This window comes from Branchiostoma belcheri, unplaced genomic scaffold, assembly GCF_001625305.1.
Source record: "Branchiostoma belcheri isolate BF01 breed outbred unplaced genomic scaffold, Haploidv18h27 scaffold99, whole genome shotgun sequence".
NCBI lineage: Eukaryota > Metazoa > Chordata > Leptocardii > Amphioxiformes > Branchiostomatidae > Branchiostoma > Branchiostoma belcheri.
Genome location: NW_017804675.1, coordinates 498,582 through 519,579, shown reverse-complemented (window position 1 = coordinate 519,579; position 20,998 = coordinate 498,582). Strand labels below are relative to the sequence as shown.

General features: G+C 42.5%; 1 protein-coding gene across 1 annotated transcript; it reads left to right on the top strand.

The window, feature by feature from the left end:
- Positions 1 to 1,595: 1,595 nt before the first annotated feature.
- On the top strand, positions 1,596 to 19,967 carry LOC109462070 (sushi, nidogen and EGF-like domain-containing protein 1). Its single transcript, XM_019758568.1, has 15 exons — positions 1,596 to 1,604; positions 1,962 to 2,225; positions 4,177 to 4,201; positions 8,298 to 8,393; positions 9,052 to 9,136; positions 9,611 to 9,753; positions 10,274 to 10,373; positions 10,812 to 10,993; positions 12,712 to 12,843; positions 13,174 to 13,323; positions 13,885 to 14,019; positions 14,578 to 14,709; positions 15,261 to 15,380; positions 17,211 to 17,339; positions 18,119 to 19,967. Exons 1-15 carry the CDS (start codon positions 1,596 to 1,598, stop codon positions 18,280 to 18,282), a joined length of 1,866 nt encoding a protein of 621 aa, XP_019614127.1. The 3' UTR covers positions 18,283 to 19,967.
- Positions 19,968 to 20,998: the final 1,031 nt, after the last annotated feature.

Sequence of the window (20,998 nt, the reverse complement as noted above, 5' to 3'; positions counted from 1 at the left end):
GACTGCGATCCTGGTCAGTTATCGTTCCTTTTTCCTTCTTTCCTTTCCTGCCACCCCATGGACTTTACGGCAGATGGACACTACCACTGGTAGTGTCCATCTGCCTAGGTCCATTATCACTCGCAGGGGTTACAAAAGTGTAATTTATCTGTCCAATTTGGTTACGACTTTGTCAGCAAAAGATCTGCTTATTTTAAGGGGTCAGATTTCATTTCATGGCCTGGCTTGAAAGAAAGGCTGTCAGAAAAGGTAGGACTGAGGAAGTTATTTCCTCCTTGGTAGAACCATGAAGTTAGATGGTAGAACTCCTTAAACACTGCTAAACTGTAATGAGCTGTGTAAATACTTTCATCAGGTTGGAAGATACTTAGGGTATAGAATTTTCTTCTTACACAACCAGTAAAGGTTCTAACCTGCTTACTTTGGCGTTAAATAGCGGCGAGTTGCAGTCAAAAGCTCCGAGGAAGGTGTCTGATAAACACCGAAACGTAAGCAAGGTGAGAAACTTACTGGTTGTGTAAGAAGAAAATTCTATACCCTAAGCTGTGTAGGCTACTCATAACTACATAGTAGCACGGTGTTAACAAAACACCCTTTACCCTACAGATGAGATCCGCCCGCCGCGCAGGCCTGACCCCTGCTCCGGGCGGCCATGTTGGAACGCCGGCGTGTGCGTGCCGGACGGAACGACCTTCAGCTGCGTCTGCAGGCACGGTTTCCATGGAAACGTCTGTCAGTTTGTCGTCCCAACGCCTGCTCCTACAGGTGAGTTTTTTTTTTTATATTCCAACATATAATCACCCGACGTGGTGACGGCACACTCAAGTTTTGTCAACTTATATTAATGCCGCCACCAACACAGGGGACAATACAATACTCATTTTCACCTGAGCGAAGTGAGGAAAGTCGTGTAAAGTGCCTTTCACAAGGCACAAGATTGGTGGCATGTCAGGACTCGAACCTGGGTGAGTGTTGTTATTGCCATAGAAATAGTTACTACGATGATGTGTGTCAGACTGTCGTCCCAAGCCCTGCTCCAACAGGTGAGTGGCAGGAAACTCATGTAGTCAGTTACCATTATGCATGCCACAGTAGTGACCTAAGGCATGTTTGAGCTCCAACAGGTGGTTGCCTTGGGTTATAGCCATAGAAATGGCTATAACCCAAGGCAACCACCTCAACCCTGCTCCTACAGGTGGGTGGCGGAAAGTTACTGCTGTGGTCATAGAAATGGTTACCATGGCGACAGACGTCTGGTTCAGGTCAATGACCTTATTTGTTTGGAGAAGAAGAAGAGGAAGAAGAAACAGAGCAAAAGACAAATAATGATGTTTTCCTTCTGTGAAGGTTAACATAACTACTACTACAAATTGATTTAGCAGCTCTTGTTGTTCCAGACCCCCCCGCGGCCCAGCCATCCTTCCTCCTGTACCGAGTGTTGGTCCCAGCCGCCGTGTCTGTTCTGGTGGGGGTCATCTTCGTCACTGTCTTAAGCTGCTGCAGCGACAAGACGGACTTCAAGGTATAACTTCCCGTTTCATGAAAGGTTTACATAGGACTGAATGTATTTCATAAACGTAAACATTTTGATAAATATGAGGCAGGTTTGACATTTGGTCTCATAGCTGCCAGAAAAAGTAGAATTTCTAATCCTGTATGATTATGATCCATGTTCTTTGTGTTGTACAATGGGCTATTGTTTTGTATCATACTGTATAGTACACTTTAGGTGGGCCTGGACTATGATGTTGTATTCTAAGTGTGTGATCAAATAAACCATCTCTCTCAATCTCTTTCTCTCTCTCATTCTCCCTTTCTCCCTCCATCTCTCTCTCCCTCTTTCCCTTTCCCCCTCTCACCCCCTCCCTTCCTCCCTCTTTCTCTCCCTACCTTTGTCTCCCTCTCTCCCTCCCTTTCTCTCCCTCTCTCTCTCCCTCCCTGCCTCTCTCTCACTCTTTCAGGTTGAACCAGAGGAGAAAGTAGAACGTTTTGCTACAAGCGAAGAAGACGACGAAGACGATGACGAGTGTTACGAATTTGACGATGAAGGCCTCGGACCCTCCGTGGAAAACAGCTTCGTCATAGTCAATAACGAGGTAGAAAACTGTGTGGAATCCGGCGCGGCGTCACCTAGCGAGCCTCCTCTGGTACTACAGCAGAAGGCCATGTACATGCCGCCCAGAAATACACAGTCGGAGAGACGGTGGTTGGCGCAGATCAAGAAAGTAGCGCTAAAACTGAGACGAAATAGATCTTTAGAAAGGTTCTAACCTTTGCAATATTAAATCATAGAATTGTATCCGATGTATCTGTTTTTTTATATATAACATGAAATGAAGAAGTTGTTCCATTTTAGGACAGAAAAGAGGGAAAGATTACATAGTTGGAGCAGATTAAGAAATACCACTTCAACTGAGACGGACATAGAAAGTTTATTGCAAATCCATGCCCGAGGGCTAATTGCAAGAACATGGTAACAACAATAAACAGTAAAAATGATAACGAGTAATGCTAATGCTACTTTATATATACATTTGTAGTTATTGTTGGGTTTGATTTCTTTTCCGCGTGCAGTGGAGTATGAAATGGCCGACATTTTGCGAGATATAGATGCATTAATTTTTTTTACAAACATTTAACGTTACACACAGCTAGATGTAGATTAACATATATATATATAGATAGATAGATAGATAAAAGTCACAAGAACATGACTGTTGGGATATTACTACAATGTATGTGCCTAACTGACTGATTTGCAAGATATGATACGCAGCAATGTACCGGGTTAAATAATACTAGTAGGTGTTAGGGTGGACTTATTTACTTTTGTGAGATGTGACTATATATATCCCATTTCATCAGACGGTTTCTGCAATAAATAAATGCATTGTGAGCAGAGTGATTGGAGTTTGTGCTTGGTTTATTTTTCTCTAATATGGCCCAGTACCAGAGTTAGCCAGCCAACAAGCTAACTGGTGGTTTTAACTACAAATTATGTACATAATTATGAACCGCTAAAGACAAAAACAAAAGCTAAACAAAGCAAAAATTTAGGTCGTACATTATGCGACTCTCTCATTGGTCGAGCCGCTAATCGCCACGTTCTTGGTTGAACTGCTTGGTTCCAAAACTCTTTTTAGTGTCACCTCAGACATTAAAAAAAGTTCATCATATGCCTTCTAGATCTACTATCATGTTTACCTTCAAAGAAGGAATACATACAATTGTTTTTTCTCTGTGTCTTCTATTCCTATAGAAAAAGGTCATTGACCTGGACCAGACGGCTGTCATCATGGTAACTGTTGTTGTAGCAAATACCTTGTTGTGTTGGGTTACATTATGTAGCAAGTAGCAGGACAGAATAGTGTCACCCTGAATATTAATGTCTTTAATAATAAACAGAGCAATAGTTTGTTAGGCTATACCACGTAAGGGTAAGCGCAATGTATCTCCGTTGCAAATGTTACTTTTCTAGTCAATGTATGTATATATAATGTATAATGATTAATTTGTTGATATACACTGTTATGATGTTGCCATGGCAATAGTTATATAAATGTCTTAAGTGTTTGATCTTGAGTTTAACCTACTCCCGAAGTGGGTCAAGATGAGTCATGAGGTTATCGATCCATTTTTATCGATTATTTGTTAGTTATTGATTGATGACGTACTCATCAGCGTGGACAAAAGGTGGCCTTTGATACCTCAATACGTCACGCACGCTTACGCACGTAACGAGCGCGCTGATTGGTCCAAACAGGCGTCAGAAGCTTTCATCTGCCAATGAGAGCCCTTGAGACCGGATGATCACGGCACAGCCTTGTGTGTCACAGAAATCTACGACGTCTAATATAGAAAAAAAGCCGTGATATTTGGCGGATTGTTGTGTTAGTAACGCCACGTGGGGTATATTATATTACAGTCAGTTGACATTGACGGATAACTAGTACCACATCATTGTGCTTAACTCTTGACACATTGTGCTTTTATCAGCAGATTTGGGAAATGAAGTAAATGGTAAAACTCGTGTATCCTTGCTTTTATATAGTTCCTCATACTACTATAGTATTTCTAACACATTGTACTGAACCATCCCATAAAACAAGTTGAACAGGCATGGATTTTGGTACGTTTATGATTAACAAAAAACCGTTCATTTTCTCTTGTGCTCAGTGCTACATCTTCAAGAGTCGGGAATGTTGGGATGATGCAAATATATATATGGAATTGTCAGTTTCAACCAAAGGAATGGTCAATTCTCAATGTTTTAGCATTTTACTGTGTTTTGACAGAATTTATCGCAATTTTAAGTTGTACATGTCCGTCTTAGGTAACGTTTTGAAAAGACAGTTCGTCTTTGAGACGAAATAAAACTTGATAGCTTAAAGGGATTAAAAAGTCGCTTGAAACTAGAGTAACTACAGGGAATTAAAACTATACCCATAAGACTAGCATAATTTTAAGCCCCGTAGAATTTTCTAAACTTCAACAAGAATAGCCTCCACAACCCAAGGTGCGTAGGTCCAACCAAGGCCCAGTTGTTTTCGCGAGCTCGTCCAAGCGAGAACAAGTCCTCTCCATCGCCCGGAGCTGTCCCCGCCCTCCACAATCCTGGAGCACCCTCCAGACGCGGATACTGACACGAATCACTGCGCACGGTTTAAGTACTGCCCACTTCTGCCCCGCGCAATCGCTAGATGACTCAGAGAGCCAGGCCCTTTTAGAGCCCGGTGATAGCGGCTAGCCAGTCACCCACGTCCCGGCACACTCACTCACTCACGCGGGTACACACAAAATGGCGGTGATGTCTTGGTCTTCTTTCCTTCTACTCACATCTTCTGTGCTGCATTTAGCAGGTAACGTGAAGTTTTTTTTCTCGTTCTTTTAAAACGTTCTTATAGCATTTTTTTCTGTTCGATTTTTTTTATCTTATTAGAGTGGGGTTGGGTATAATGAGCCTCGCAAAATGGCGGCGTTGTCTTGGCCTTCATTCCTTCTACTAACATCTTGTATGCTGCATTTCGCAGGTAACGTGAAGTTTTGTTTTCGTCTTTTAAAACGTTCTTATAGCATTTTTTTTTCTGTTCGATTTTTTTTATCTTATTAGAGTGGGGTTGGGTATAATGAGCCTCGCAAAATGGCGGCGTTGTCTTGGCCTTCATTCCTTCTACTAACATCTTGTGTGCTGCATTTCGCCGGTAACGTTAAGCTTTTTTTATTTCGTCTTTTGAAAGGTTCTTGTAGATTTTTTCTGTTCGATTTTTTGATCTGGTTAGGTTGAGAGGGATCGGATTTAATGAGAGACGCAAACAAGGTCATCGTGTAAGTGGATTTCCGTTCCACTGGGAAAACAACTTGAGAACATGGTACAAAAGGAACGATTGCGTGGATTTCTGTAAGCATTTCTCGAAATCTACGGATTTGTAGTCGCGTTTTAAAGGATATATTCGGATATTTTGCATTCTGGTCACCGTTAAAACGTGTCTTGTGGCGAAACCTCGTAGCTAGTTCCTTTCAGAACAAACTACAACAAATTCCGTCTTATATGTAGTTATGGCTCAACGCAAAATGTGTCAAATCGTTGGTGACCAAAACTAGGATACAGAAAAGAGCAAATTTTCTAATAGTCTGTGATATGATCGCACATTTATAAGACAGATATAAACGGCAATGAGGCGGATTTGAAGGCATTCGATACGCTCTTTGCTTCCTCGAGTGGATAGCAGCCACCTGCAATAGTTAACGACGAAAAAACTACGAAATCTCATTTCTCTACTTTATGAAAAAAAATACATAGCTATGCAGTGATATTTCTAACATAAAATGTTGCGTATACAGGTTTGTTACTGTAGGTTTTTGATACATATCAGTGTTTTTCTTGGTTTGTAGTATACATAATCCTTTTAACATGAAATTCCATATCACCAAAGTCCGTTGCCATAACAAATCAAACGATGAAAAATATACAAAGTTAAGCATTCATAATTCTTGATTAAAATGTTGCGTATTTGATTTGGCTACTATAGCTTTTTGAGACATGTGTGAGCTTCATTTTGTTAGTAGTATACATAACTCTTTTCACATGCGTTTCTGAACTTAGATATCAGCAAGGTCCGTTGCCATACCAAACCACACGATAAAAAATATACATAGTTAAGCATTGATATTTCTTGATTAAAATGTTGCGTACGCGTATTCAAGTTTGTTACTGTAGTTTTCCGAGCTTCATTTAGTAGGTAGTATACATAACTCTTTTAACATGCGTTTCTGAACTTCAATATCACCAGGGCCCGTTGCCATAACAAACCGTACATATACCGCGTGATTCCAATCGACAAAAACCACTCGAGTTCTTGATGTTGATGCTTGTCTGTAGTGAGTTAAGGGCTCTTGAGCTACCTCGCGATCTCTTGCGGGAGGGGCATGAGTGCCGCGGTGTGATTTTTGTTGTAACGAGTTATTTCTGGTCGCCCGCTCTTGAAAAGTAGGAGAATGTAGTATCCAGAACCATGCATACAAGCATGCATATTAGGTTCTGCATACAACATATCTCTAGGTTCTGGATAGTCCCCACGTACCCAAAACCGTGCCTGGGGCAAATCTACGTTCTTAGATACGCGTAGACTATCTAGAACCATTCCCGATCCTAACCCATTCAGACATGGAACGAGTTATTTCTGGTCACCCGCTCTTGAAAAGTAGGAGAATGTAGTATCCAGAACCGTGCTCTCTCCAGAACCATGCTCATGCCTAGGTCACATTTCCAAACCGGGTTGTTTGTATGAACGAAAAACTAACAATTGATATCAAGAATATACAGAAATGGTGCCCATGATTATTATCGAAAACTTTCCTGTGTTTCCTTGTCTTTTATATCGTACTTTTCGTTCCGGGTCCCCGTTTGGAAATGTGACCTCAGCATAGGTACGGATCTGGATAGTCCACGCGACCGTGCCTGGGGAAAATCTATGTTCTTAGATACGCGTAGACTATCCAGAACCCTTCCCGATCCTAACCCATTCAGACATGGAACGAGCTATTTCTGGTCACCTGCTCTTGAAATGTAGGAGAATGTTGCATCCAGAACCGTGCTCTATCCAGAACCATGCTCAGGTACGGTTCTGGATAGTCCACGCGTATCCAAAACCGTGCCTGGGGCAAATCTACGTTCTTAGATACGCGTAGACTATCCAGAACCCTTCCCGATCCTAACCCATTCCGACATAGAACGAGTTTTTTCTGGTCACCCGCTCTTGAAAATGTTGTACTAGTATCTAGAACCGTGCTTTATTCAGAACCATGCTCAGGTATAGTTCTGGATAGTCCACGCGTATCCAGAACCGTGCCTGGGGCAAATCTACGTTCTTGGATACGCAGAGACTATCTAGATCCTAACCCATTCAGACATAGAACCAGACAGGCACGGTTCTGAACACAATACACACAAGTGATTTTTGGACACCCGCTCTTGACAAAGAGGAGGACGTAAAATCACAGGTGGCACCGCGAAACCACTTGTGCAGACAATGGCGTTTTAGGATATTTAAGTTGAAACGGATTTAGGTTTAGTCATTTCTTTATGTCTAGAAACATCCGAGCACTTAAATATGTGAAAGGGTTCAACCAAATGCAGAAACCAGACTTTTTCTTGTTATACCGTCAAGTGCCTTTCGTAACAGGATTAAGCTGTTATTTACAGCATTAGACTAAGTATGATATCACAAATACAGGCTTAAAACAAACGTTTATGTCGAATCTTAATCCTTTTTGTTCTATTAACTGTTAAATATTTTTGACAAAATATAGATTTGGCTTGAATTCTTGTTTCCAATACAAAAATAGACGTACCAAAATTTTCAACTGTTGAACTCCAGTCTTTGTCAAAGATCAATCCATCGCTTCTGTTCAAACCTGGTTTTTAATTGATGTAGATTTGATTTAACTGATTCATTACAGAATGAATTTTACCAACACGGATAAACTTTCAAGCTTTCTAAATTCAATTTGTGATGTTAAGATTGGCTTTTGTGTTCTGTTCTACTGTTCTGATTTTGAATTGATATTGATATGGTTTGAATGATTCATTTCAGAATATCGTTTACTAACACCAATGAATTTTCACTTTGAGATGTCTAGATTGGTTTTTGAGTTCTGTTCTACTGTTTTTCCCAGCCTCCTACCCTGACCTGGTGCTCGTGAACTGGTTCCCATACTACCTTTTCCTGTGTGTGTCTTACATTTCTGATATCTGATTTCTTATGTTTGGTTTGGTCTTTTCCCACGATCATGATCAGCCCCCTACCCTGACCTGGTGCTCGTGAACCGGTTCCCGTATGTACAGGATGACGGCACGGCGGAGATGTACTGCGTCTCCAACTATCCAGAGGCCGGTCAGTTCTGCTAAGTTCTGTGTAAAGAACAGATGAAACATATTGTCATTTAATATGTATGGAAAAATAGCAACACATGGCAGAACGTGAAGCCGTAGTGGTGAACTCAAGAACAGTAAATAGGCCTCGTAGCCAAGAAAAGCTTTTAAATCCCTTAAAACTAAAAGGGTGACGGCTGAGATGTACTGCGTCTCCAACTAGTAGAGAAAATGTAGAGAAAATATTGAATTATATCATTGTTGTTATTTGTCATGTTTGTAATTTCATATGGAACCAATATAGGAATTTCATATAGGAACCAATAGAAACACATAGAGTGATTGATTAATTGATTGATTGATTGATTGATTGATTGATTGATTGATTGATTGATTGATTGAGTGAGTGAGTGAGTGAGTGAGTGAGTGAGTGAAAGTAGCCCTCACCGTCTAGAAAGCAGAAACTAGAAGGCAGCCATATGATGTTGCAGTAATGCTGGGAGTTGAATCCATGACTTTTTGTTCAGAGCCCCAATCCTCCATAACACACACACACACACACACACACACACACACACACACACACACACAGACACGCGCGCGCGTATGCACTCGCATACACACAGATAGACAAAACCTTGACTGAGACCAACCCCTTGCTGTGCACATGTTTGCCGCAGACCTGAACTGGAACCTGCTGCCGACCCTGGGCAGAGACGCTCAGGAGATGATTGACAACCAGGACCGCTGGCTCTCGGGAGGGCCGTGAGTACAAACTTGTTAATCCTCATTTTATTCAGTAGGGTGTTTATCTGAACTTTGAATCCCATTTCCGGCATTTCCACAGTATTTACAACAATTTTGAGGAAGACATTTTTCATGAGGAAATTTATCTAGGAAATTGGACTTACTCAAACTTTCGTCCAATTTCTTGTGTTGGATATTACGGTTTGAATTTCCTCATCATGACGTCGACCAACACTGATGATAAGGTTGACAGTTGTTAGAGTTCCTTTCCTATACTTTGTGCTAGAAAGTGTACTATCGTTCAATTTTAACGTTTATTACCGTTATTTCTCCACCCCAAAGTGCCCTTTTGTGCTAGAAAGTGGATTATTTTTTTTCCAATTTAACGCTTTTCCCGTTATTCTCCACCGCAGAGAGCCCTCTCAACATAAGGTTGACAGTTTTTTGAGATTATTTTTTCCTTTTTAACATTTTCCCGTTTTGTTTCCGCAGAGTGCCCTCAACCTTCGCCATGTCCGGCAGGCTGTTCGGCATCAACGCGGACGCGGAGGGCTTCCGCGCAGGCGCATGGAACTGCTCTGACGATGGCCAGGGCTTCGGGTCGTGGGTCATCGGCATCACCAACTTCCGCAGCAGTAAGTGTCTTTTAAAGTGATATCATATAAGATTTTTGCGCCAAAAATGAAAATACAAATAATTGAATGCTTTCTCATATAGGTTGTCATTTTTGATAACCAGTTGCTAGAGTAACTACTTTTTGGCGTGAAAATTGCTTTCATTATGAAATCTACGTGGTCATGAAGGTTGAACAAATGACACAGGGTATGGTATGGCGAATAATCTACTCTTCAAATTCATTTCTTTTCATTTTCATCTTTTTCGTTTGATTTTGGCATTCTACGACATTGGTATCATTTTCAAATATTTTTTTTCAACTTACGGTATATATTTGCTCATTTTGCAAATGTTTTGTACGATTTACAGTATAGTTGAAAACTTTTATTTGGAAATGGCCGAAAATTCATGCGCGCGCGGATATCAGCCATATAATCAAATCAACATGGCCTTACCTGAATGTCTAACCTTCACCGACGACACTATTACCGTTATCTATTTCACCCCATGTGGCATTTATTCTGTTTTCTTGTTTTCCAGCCGCCATCAAGCCGTTCAAAGTGACGCAGACGGTTAACGAGGGGCAGCGCGGTGTGAACCTCATCATGAACCAGACCGTTCCGGAGGCCTTCGCTAAAAGGTAACGTTTTTTTGCATAAGCTTAGCAACGTTGTTTATACATGTCTCAGCGAAAATCACTTATAGGTACTCGTCTATCTCAAGGTGTGATTTCCAGATACTTAGTGATGAAGCAGAAACTAGTGTTTGTTTGGATTTTAACCGAGGGTAAAGTGAGGCCCAAACGTGCCTGCCAAGCTGGTGTGTTATGCCTAAGGGCGGTTATACCAGTTCCACAAATACAAATACAGAAGATCGTTCTATGCCTGAAATGGTCAGGAGTAGGATCAGGCACGGTTCTGGATAGTTTCCGCGTATCCAAGAACGTAGATTTGCCCCAGGCACGGTTCTGGATGCGCATGGACTTTCTAGAACCTTGCCTGAGCATGATAAAATTTTAACACGGTTCTGGACACAGAAACTGGTATCTGTTTTGATGGCTACAATTTTTTTTCCCCAGGTGGAACCGCGGCCCGAACGTGATCGGCGGCTCTGACACCCTGAGTCTGGACCTGGACTCCAAACGGGGCGGGAACACGCTGGAACAGTTCGTGAGCCCGGGCCGAGGGGTGCTGGACTGTTACCAACAGGGACAGCGGGAGGATCCTACTAAAGCCGGCATGATGAGGGTCATCGTCAGATGTAAGTCTCTAACCCTAAACCTAACCATAAACCCCTAACCCTAACCCTAACCCTAACTTCCTAACACTAACACTAACGCTAACGCTGGAACAGTTCGTCAGCCCGGGCCGGGGGGTACTGGACTGTTACCAACAGGGGCAGCGGGAGGATCCTACTAAAGCCGGCATGATGAGGGTCATCGTCAGATGTAAGTCTCTCTAAACCCTAACCCTAACTTTAAACCCAAACCCCCTAACGCTAACACTAACCCCCTGCCTCTACTCCTAACCCTCCCAAGGGTCAACATCAGATGTAAGTCACTTTATAACATAATCCTAACCACAACAAGGCAGGTCTCGGTAAACCTTGGAGCTAGCCTTGGCTGAATAGATCTTGTTTCTAGCAGCCTTTCCACTGGTCAGGCCCCAAGCCTGACTACATCATGCTTTACGTTCCATCCATATGTATATGTGCTAACTTAGACCAATTATGTCAATAACTGCGTTAACACGGTCATTGTTAAATTTTTTGACATGGAAAAAGGAGGTTAAACACAAAAACTTTTTTCTTGTCTCGTGCAATAACAACGGCCTGTAATTTTGGATCAACAGGATCTATAGAAGAGACCATACACGTTTTTCTATGCTTCTGTTCACGTGTTTCTGCCTTTCTGTACATTTCGCCCATAGGTACTTACAGATGCTAGAACGGGACAGAAGAGATATTTCCCAGTATCAATTACATCTTGATAGCGTGATCGCTGGTGTAACCAGGCAATCTGTTTGTTAGACAATCAGCGAATCCGGCTGTAGACGCAGACTTTCTATTGTACAGGGCCGTATCAATGGCACATATTGAAGAGATGTACAACTGTAGATCTTTCGTGTTTCCATTGATGAAGTGGCCCTTAACCATGCCAGAATGGGACAGAATTGATCTTTTCCACAATCAATCAAATTTGTACAAAGCACGATCGTCGGTGTAGCCTGGTAATTTGTTTGTTAGTGAGTCAAGGCATCCGGCTACGATGTAGATCTGCTATTGTAAAAGGACGTATCAAAAGCACACATTGGAGAGATACATACAAACCTGTATCTCTTTCACGATGAAGGCCAAGGGGTCCTTGTGGTTTCTTCAATGAGACAGAATGGCTCTTTCACAGTATCAATTACGGTTGAATAAAGCTTCATAGCTGGTGTTACCAGCTTATTTGTTTGCTAAAAAAGCAGGGAATCCGGGACGTTGGTGAAGAATATATCATAGAGACCCACAAAGCAGCAATTGTCCTTCTATTAAGTGTTATACAAGTCTGCTGCAATACAACACAAATGATGACCATTATCTACTCATGAAGAGGACTTTGGAGTATTTCAAGTACTTACCTGCTTCGTCCCTCAACGCGGATGTCAACTTTTCATTCACTGTAAATAGAAAAGCGGAGATATTAGACTCGTTAATAGAGAACTGTTTACCACTTGACCATATGTAGGTAGCTCTTGGGCTACGCAATAAAGTTTTGATTGCTCGACCGATTGATTGATCGATTTCTCGTAATAGATGAATTGGTTCTATCGCGTGCCATGGGGCAAGTTTCACGTTATATGGCACTGTTTACCAATGTGCCATACATTGTATCCGCTAGAATTGTTGCAAAATAGATGGATTAATCGATTGATAACTTGATACACTGGGTGATCGATCAATTGATTGATCTATTGATGTATTGATTATTTGTGTAGCGTGTCCGGAGGGTAAGTACGGCGGAGGCTGTACGGACGACTGCCCACGCTGCTATAACGGTGGAATGTGCCATGACGAAACGGGGGAGTGCATCTGTCCGCCTGGCTTCATGGGCAGGAACTGCGAACAACGTGAGTCTGTCCTACCTTTTCTTGTGGGTGTCTTACATTTCTGATATGTGATTTCTTATGTTTGGATTGTGTTTATGTTCCAATATATCTGTGTGTGTGTGTGTGTGTGTGTGTATGTATGTATGTATGTATGTGTGTGTGTGTGTGTCTGTCTGTGTATGTGTGTGTGTGTGTCTGTGTAACACCTTATGTCTCTCTCTCTCTGTCTATCGGTATCTGTGTGTCTGTGTGTGTGTCTGTGTGTGTGTCTGTCTGTCTGTGTGTCTGTCTGTGTGTCTGTCTGTCGGTCTGTCTGTCTGTGTGTAACGCCTTACCTTGTGTCTGTCCTAGCGTGCGGAGGAAACAAGTTCGGAGTGAACTGTACTCACCAGTGTAAGCGTCCTCAGCGGGATGACCAGTGTATGGAGCTCCTGTTCTGCATGCCTGATCCGTGGGGTTGCAGCTGTGCTACTGGATTCCGCGGAGACGAGTGCGACGAATGTAGGTCCAAAGTCATTATCTGTTATTTGGTTATTGTGTGGGCCAGATACCCTCACTTTGCATCCAAGAGCAGGGTGGTGCCTATCTCCGTTTCTATAACCCTTGGGCCACACAGTTTTGCAAGCACTTCGGCAGGGGGCTGTAACAAATGGGTATAAAGTTTTAAAAAGTTAAAATCTGGATAGTCCATGCGTATCCAGAACCATGCCTGGGCCAAATCTACGTTCTTGGATACGCGAATGCTATCCAAAGCCATGCCTGATCCTGACTGTAACTCATTGAGGCATAGAACTAGATAAGCACATGTCTATAGCTCTTAGGCTAGGCCGCACAGTTGTGCAAGTAGCACAGAAGCAATGCTTGTACGTCCATGTATCATGTTTAAAGTTTTAAGTTAAAACTTGAAATCTTTGAACCGCATAATTTCAAAACTTTAAAACTAAAGCAGGGGACTGTAACGAAAGGTAAAAAAATCTAGATATCATTATTTCCTCATATGTTTCAGCTTCTGCTAGCAGACCATCCCGACCTTACATGTTATCTGCCTCTCTTTCCACACAGTCTGTCCCCAGGGCAGGTTCGGAGCCGACTGCAACCAAAACTGCAACTGCAAAAACGACTCGAACTGCAACATCTACACGGGCAACTGTCCGGAGGGCTGCAGGGAGGGCTGGAAGGGTGCAACCTGTCAGGAGGGTAGGGTTTTCTCGTTTTGTTTTTATTATTTGGAGACAAAAATACGAAACAGGGCAGAAACAATATCTTTCTTTCTCTATGAAGATGAACATGGGAAAAAAAAGAAAAAAATGAAAACCTATCTTCCTGTTTTTTTCTTGTTTTTTTTTCATGTTTATCTTCGCACAGAAGGAAAGATATTGCTCCTGCCCTGTTTTGTATTTTCATCTCCAAATAAGTAAGGTCATTGAGCTGGACCAGACGTCTGCTACCATGGTAACTGGCACGGTAGCCGACACCCTGTGGTGTTGAGTTACATTATGTAGCAAGTGGCAGGACACAGTTGGAGGGGCTGGTCACCATATACTAGTATATAAACAGTAGCATTCATACATACATTATATATGATGCACTTACATGTATCTGTCACCACAGAGTGCGCCCCTGGCGAGTTCGGTTCTAACTGCCTGCTGAAGTGCCACTGTTGGGTTACATTATGTAGCAAGTGGCAGGGCGGAGTTGGAGGGGCTGGTCACATTATACATACATTATACTTGATGTACTTATTTGTTATTCCAGAGTGTGCCCCTGGCGAGTTCGGCTCTAACTGCCTGTTGAAGTGCCACTGCATGAATAACGAGACGTGTGACGGGGCGACGGGACACTGCCCGCCCGGCTGTGCCGTAGGATGGCTCGGACCCTCATGCCAAGGTTAGGCAACACTCGTCTCTTTCCTCATCTTTATAGCTAAGCACATTGCTTGGCTATCGGGCGATACCTAAGGGTATATGAGGGCATTTTTGTGTGTATTTGCCAAGGTTAGGGAGCATTTGTATTTTCACTCTTCTGTGTAGCTATGTATGTTAGGCGTTCCAAAAGAAGAGAAGCGTACTCAATGTGCCTCGGACTGGCTGGGAGAGACGTGCCAAAGTTAGGGCCCGGTCACATTCGTAGTGCGTTATGCACTCAAGTTACAACTTATTTTGCTACACCACATACACACAGAACAACAATCATCAGCAGTGTGCCCCCTCCCCCGTTACCCAATTTTGTAATAAACAGATATGTACGCTCGTATATAATGAGTAAGAAAATGTAGTGTTTGACTTCTATATCTATTTCACGGACATGTACGTCAGTCAAATACAGCCAGAAAGGCTTATTGCCTTCAATATATATTTGTGTTAATAGTAAAATCTTGAAATAAACTTATAAAGTTTACCTAGTTGCATCCTTTAACACTTATTCCCTGACTGTTCCAGAGCCCGACGACTGCGTGACGAACGAGTGTCTGAACGGCGCCACGTGTAACGACCTTCGGGACGCCTACAACTGCAGCTGTCCTATCGGCTGGATCGGGCGCTTCTGCGAGACCATGACACGTAAGGACAAACAAACAAACAAACAAACAAACAAACAAATCAATCAATCACAGACACACTACCCACATTACGCTTCTGCGAGACCATGACACGTAAGGACAAACAAACAAACAAACAAACAAACAAACAAACAAACATCACAGACACACTCCCCACATTACCCTAACACAACTGCAGCTTTCCTATCGGCTGGATCGGGCGCTTCTGCGAGACCATGACACGTAAGGACAAACAAGCAAACAAACAAACAAACAAACAAACAAACAAACAAATCACAGACACACTCCCCACATTACCCTAACACAACTGCAGCTGTCCCATCAGCTGGATTGGGCGATTCTGCGACACACGCAACACACTACCCACATTACCCGATGAAAATACACATACATACACCGTGACACGTAAGGAAACTATTAGGGTACAGGTCAACTTGAAGTTCAACCAAATCATGTCCAGATACATGCAACACATCTTATAAAATATACAAGGACGTATCAAATTATCCATCCGTCTTATAGCCTAATCTAGACACAACCGTGTCTAGATTAGCTGCAGTTGTCTCTGAGTTACTCTGAGTATCAAATCCAGAACCGTGCCTGTCTAGTTCTGTGCCTGGATGGGTTAGGATCAGGCACGGTTCTGGATAGTCTCTGTGTTTCCAAGAACGTGAATTTGCCCCAGGCACGGTTCTAGATACGCGTGGACTATCCAGAACCGTGCCTGAGCATAGTTCTGGATACAGCACGGTTCTGGATACAACAAGAGTTACCAAGTGCTGTTGGCCCTGAAAACTATCACTTCACAAACACCCCCACTTACACACGTTCTAGCTCAAAACATGACATGTGATCGTGAGAAATGTCGTTTTTCGGGGGGTGGGGTAATCTATAAGCCAAGCTAACATGTCCCCCCCCCCTCCAGCCGAACCCTGCCGTGACCTGGAACCCTGTGAGAACGGTGCCACCTGCGTGCCGCTGAGTGAGGAAGAGTACCGCTGTGACTGTGCGGAGTAACCTCACTGTAACATGTCTGCCCAGTAAGCTAACATGTCTGCCCAGCAAGCTAACTTGTCTGTCCCCGCTTCCAGCCGAACCCTGCCGTGACCTGGAACCCTGTGAGAACGGTGCCACCTGCGTGCCGCTAAGTGAGGAGGAGTACCGCTGTGACTGTGTAGAGTAACTACACTGTAACATGTCTGCCCAGTAACCTAAAATCTCTCTGCCCCCCTCCCCTCCAGCCGAACCATGTCGTGACCTGGAGCCCTGTGAGAACGGTGCCACCTGTGTGCCGCTTAGTGAGGAGGAGTACCGCTGTGACTGTGTAGAGTAACTACACTGTAACATGTCTGCCCAGTAACTACACTGTAACATGTCTGCCCAGTAACTACACTGTAACATGTCTGCCCAGTAACTACACTGTAACATGTCTGCCCAGTAAGCTAACATGTCTGCCCAGTAAGCTAACATGTCTGCCCAGCAAGCTAACATGTCTGCCCCCCCCCCTTCCAGCCGAACCATGCCGTGACCTGGAGCCCTGTGAGAACGGGGCCACCTGTGTGCCGCTGAGTGTGCGGAGTAACCACACTGTAACATGTCTGCCCAGTAACCTAACATGTCTGCCCAGCAAGCTAACTTGTCTGTCCCCCCTCCAGCCGAACCATGCCGTGACCTGGAGCCCTGTGAGAACGGGGCCACCTGTGTGCCGCTGAGTGAGGAAGAGTACCGCTGTGACTGTGCGGAGTAACTACACTGTAACATGTCTGCCCAGTAACTACACTGTAACATGTCTGCCCAGTAAGCTAACATCTCTCTGCCCTCCCCCGTTCAGCCGAACCATGCCGTGATCTGGAACCCTGTGAGAACGGTGCCACCTGTGTGCCGCTGAGTGAGGAAGAGTACCGCTGTGACTGTGCGGAGACGTACGAGGGACAACACTGCGAGGTGCAGAACCTGCCTGGTACGTATGTAAGGGTGGTCGTCAGGTCTTTATGTGTGGTCTTTGTAGTTAGAGTTGTTAACTCAGAATCTAGCAGAGACGTACGAGGGACAACACTGCGAAGTGCAGAACCTGCCTGGTACGTACTTGAGGCGTTGGATCACATTATGTAGCAAGTGGCAGGACAGAGTTGGAGGGGCTGGTCACGATATATATGAAGGGACAACCCATTTGTCCGTAAGATAAACAAATAAATAAATAAATAAATAAGAATAGACAGAACTGCAGCTTAGAAAGCTAGACCATGTGAAGGTTAACATTGTGCTTTTGCTCTGTAAATGTTATCTTTGTAGGTTTTCGTTGTTGTTTTCTTCTTCTTGTTTAAAGAGAAGACGTCCCCAGTCGAAGCAATCGTTATTTTTCATTGTTGCTGTTTTGGTGTTTTTGTTACAGAGGAGACCGGTTATCATTGTTGTTTTTTGTTGTTTTCTTGTTGTTGTTTATCATTTGAAATGTTTGTTTTGTTGTTGTTATTTACAGAAGAGGCCGGCTCCCCGGTGGGAGCTATAGTGGGCGCGCTGGTGGCCGTTCTGCTGATCGGCGGGATCGTTATTTTTCATTTATCAGAAATGTTGTTTTCTTGTTATTATTTACAGAAGAGGCCGCTATAGTTGGCACGCTGGTTGCCGTTCTGTTGATCGGTGGAATCGCGGGGGCGGCGTACTACTTTGTTGTTGTTTTCTTATTGCTGTTTACAGTAGAGGTCTGTTCTTATTGTTATTGTTTTTTTTTACCTACAGAAGAGGCCGGTTCCCCAGTGGGGGCTATAGTTGGTGCCCTGGTGGCTGTTCTGTTGATCGGCGGGATTGCGGGAGCGGCGTACTACTACCTGAAGGTGAAGAAGAACAAGGGCAACGACGGGAGGGTCTCACCTGAGGCGCAGGGAGACAGCGACGACGAGTAACGCGCACCTGGCAAGACGGAGAAGTGAAAGTGATCCTCTTCACTTTCACTTGTCTAAACTATCTTAAATCTTTAAGGACTTGGTACCTATTTTTACTCCACATTTACTTTCACATATCCAAACTATATTAAAAGTCATGTGAAAGTTGTTCAAACCAACTTAAATCTTTAAGGACTTGGTACTTATTTTCACCTCACATTCAGTTCCACATTCACATGCCCAAATTGTCCAAAACCATTTTTTTACCAATAAAATGAATGAAAAGATAATTGAATGACTGTAAAATCTAAACTTCATATTGAAACACCCTTTTATGTAAAGACCTGTTCGACCATTATAAGAACGTAAGAAAGAAGGATGAAAAAAATTTAATAAAAAAAAAAACCGGCCGGGAGCCCGATTTGAATTCTTTACAGACAGCAAAGTGTAAAATTCTTAGACATATCCAAATTGTTAAGAGAGACTCACTGCATTCAAAGATACCAAAATTAGGGAAGACCGAATCAAAAGTTTAGTGAATTTTTGTGTTAATGGTAAAATCACCCAGTTACGTCCACATGTGAATCACATGTAAAACAAAGTAGGACATAAACCTTAAGGTTTACACAAAAACAGCACCAGAAACTTGGGATATGATAACCTGTGATATAAATTACATTTACCTGAACAATCGTTTGGGAATTTCTAATGTCAAGTAGCCAGACTGGTAAATCAACGTAATCTACAATTTGTGAAAGTAAATAGAAATGTACATTCACTAGTTATGAAAAATCTTAATCTATTAGGTGAAAGCTATAAGTACATGTACTTAATTTTGAAGGATCTTTTTTGTGACAAGGACAGTGACGTCTAGCATTTAAATAGAAGTCAGAATGACGCAATGCAACCGTTAGTTCAACATTACAACTAATGCAGAAGTAAAAGAAAACTTGCAGCAAAATGTAGGCATCTAAAAGAAGGCAAAGACATATTTTCGTAAGTAAATATGAAAAGAAAGAGGGGAATTTAGTAAAATTCTTAGAACTTGAAAGACACTAAGAGTTCTAATACAATAAGGGGAAGTAGCTTTTATTCTAAAGCTTCTGATATATTGCTAATATTCTAAAATGCAAATTTCAATCTGTCTTCACTAGTGAGGAATTGATAAGATTTGACTATGCTATGTTTAATGAAATAGACGCACAGACGAACTGACGAACTGACTGGCTGACAAACAAGGACGGAAACAAGTATAACACGTGACTAATTACGCAACGACTAACTGACAATGACATAGAGGTACAGACTACGTCACCCGCGTCTGCCACCCTATTGGCTAGGCTTGATGACGTATGGTGACGTAAGTTGTACCTCATAACTATTATGTGACAGATTTATATTTGTTGCAAACGAGTTCTGTTCAAGGGACACATTCTGACTGAAAATCGCAATGGAAGTTCAAAGCCATAACACTAACTTTATAAATAATGTAATATTCTCAGGGTCAGTGTCTTATATCTGTCAGATGTCTATTTCTCTTTTTTTGTATCATATTCTGTTAGAATGTTAATTGCTTGATCTAGTGCTGAATTATTGCGCTTGAAATCTAATATATTCTTCGTGATTTAAGAATTGTTCACTGCTGTTAATTTGTTAGACTGTCAATTGCTTGCTCTAAAGATAGCCACATTGACGCTTGTGAAATCTAATTAATATATTATTCGTGATTTGAAAAATGTTTTACTGCTACTTGTGAGTTCTGCTGTTCAATAAAACTTTATCAGTTACACCAAACGCGTGTGTCTTTCATGGTTGCCTCTCATCCTAGAGTGAATATACGGAGTATACAGTCGAATCAATGGTATACACCAAGGATACAAGGTAAATACGAAACTGAACGGAGATGCAAAAGGGTTCGGCTTCACATCCGTTGAAATAGTCATTTCCTGATTTTTTTTCACATCTAATTGTGCGATTCCCGAACGGCCAAAAATCTGGGTATGCAAAGAAAATAACCCAGTAGATCTGTCGGTATTCATATACTAGTATATGTGCCAATTAAAAGGATGGTAGGATAACGTTTAGGAAATGGAAGTATCCGAGGTCATTTCTTCCAGTGGTAAAAATACGCAAATCAACTCTAACCTGTACTATTACAAGATTGAACTGAATTAGGCATGGTATCTAGGCTATAAAGTAGTATTAAATGGCAGGTTGCATGAAAATCTTATAAGACCCAAACAGGAGCCCGTACATGAATTACCTTAATCTCCAAGCAGATCCTATGGTGGCAAGGCAGTTTCCATTGGCCAGCGGACTGTCCAGTGGCCACCGACACTCCTCTGGCCAATGGATACTGCCTTGCCACCGTATGATCTGTTTGGAGATTAGAATTACCTCACATTTACACCTGTTTTCCCCCGTCGAAACTCTAAGTAGTTTAAACGCATTTTATAGCATTTTAAGAAGTGTAAAAGACGTTGTACGTTCTATGTGCGTCTTTTACATACGTTTACAAATCCAAGTTTTGTCGCTGAACTGCATAAATGACAGGTGTACATGACAGGAACATAGGGCGTAACCACAACGCACAGCGAAATAGAGAATGACACATTTACGTAAAAACAGTTAACTCATGCAACTGGATATGCCTTAGGAATGGTCAGACGTTTCAGGTAGCACACGGCACATTTGCTGATCAATAGTTCATGCACACGAAGTGACTAATACGATAGGT

What these genes read in the sequence shown, in the direction of transcription:
- LOC109462070 (XM_019758568.1), top strand. An exon ending in GGTTGGCGCAGATCAAGAAA is followed by an intron (nt 2,226 to 4,176) that starts GTAGCGCTAAAA and finishes TCTTGTGCTCAG; the next exon opens with TGCTACATCTTCAAGAGTCG. An exon ending in GGGCAGGAACTGCGAACAAC is followed by an intron (nt 12,844 to 13,173) that starts GTGAGTCTGTCC and finishes TGTCTGTCCTAG; the next exon opens with CGTGCGGAGGAAACAAGTTC.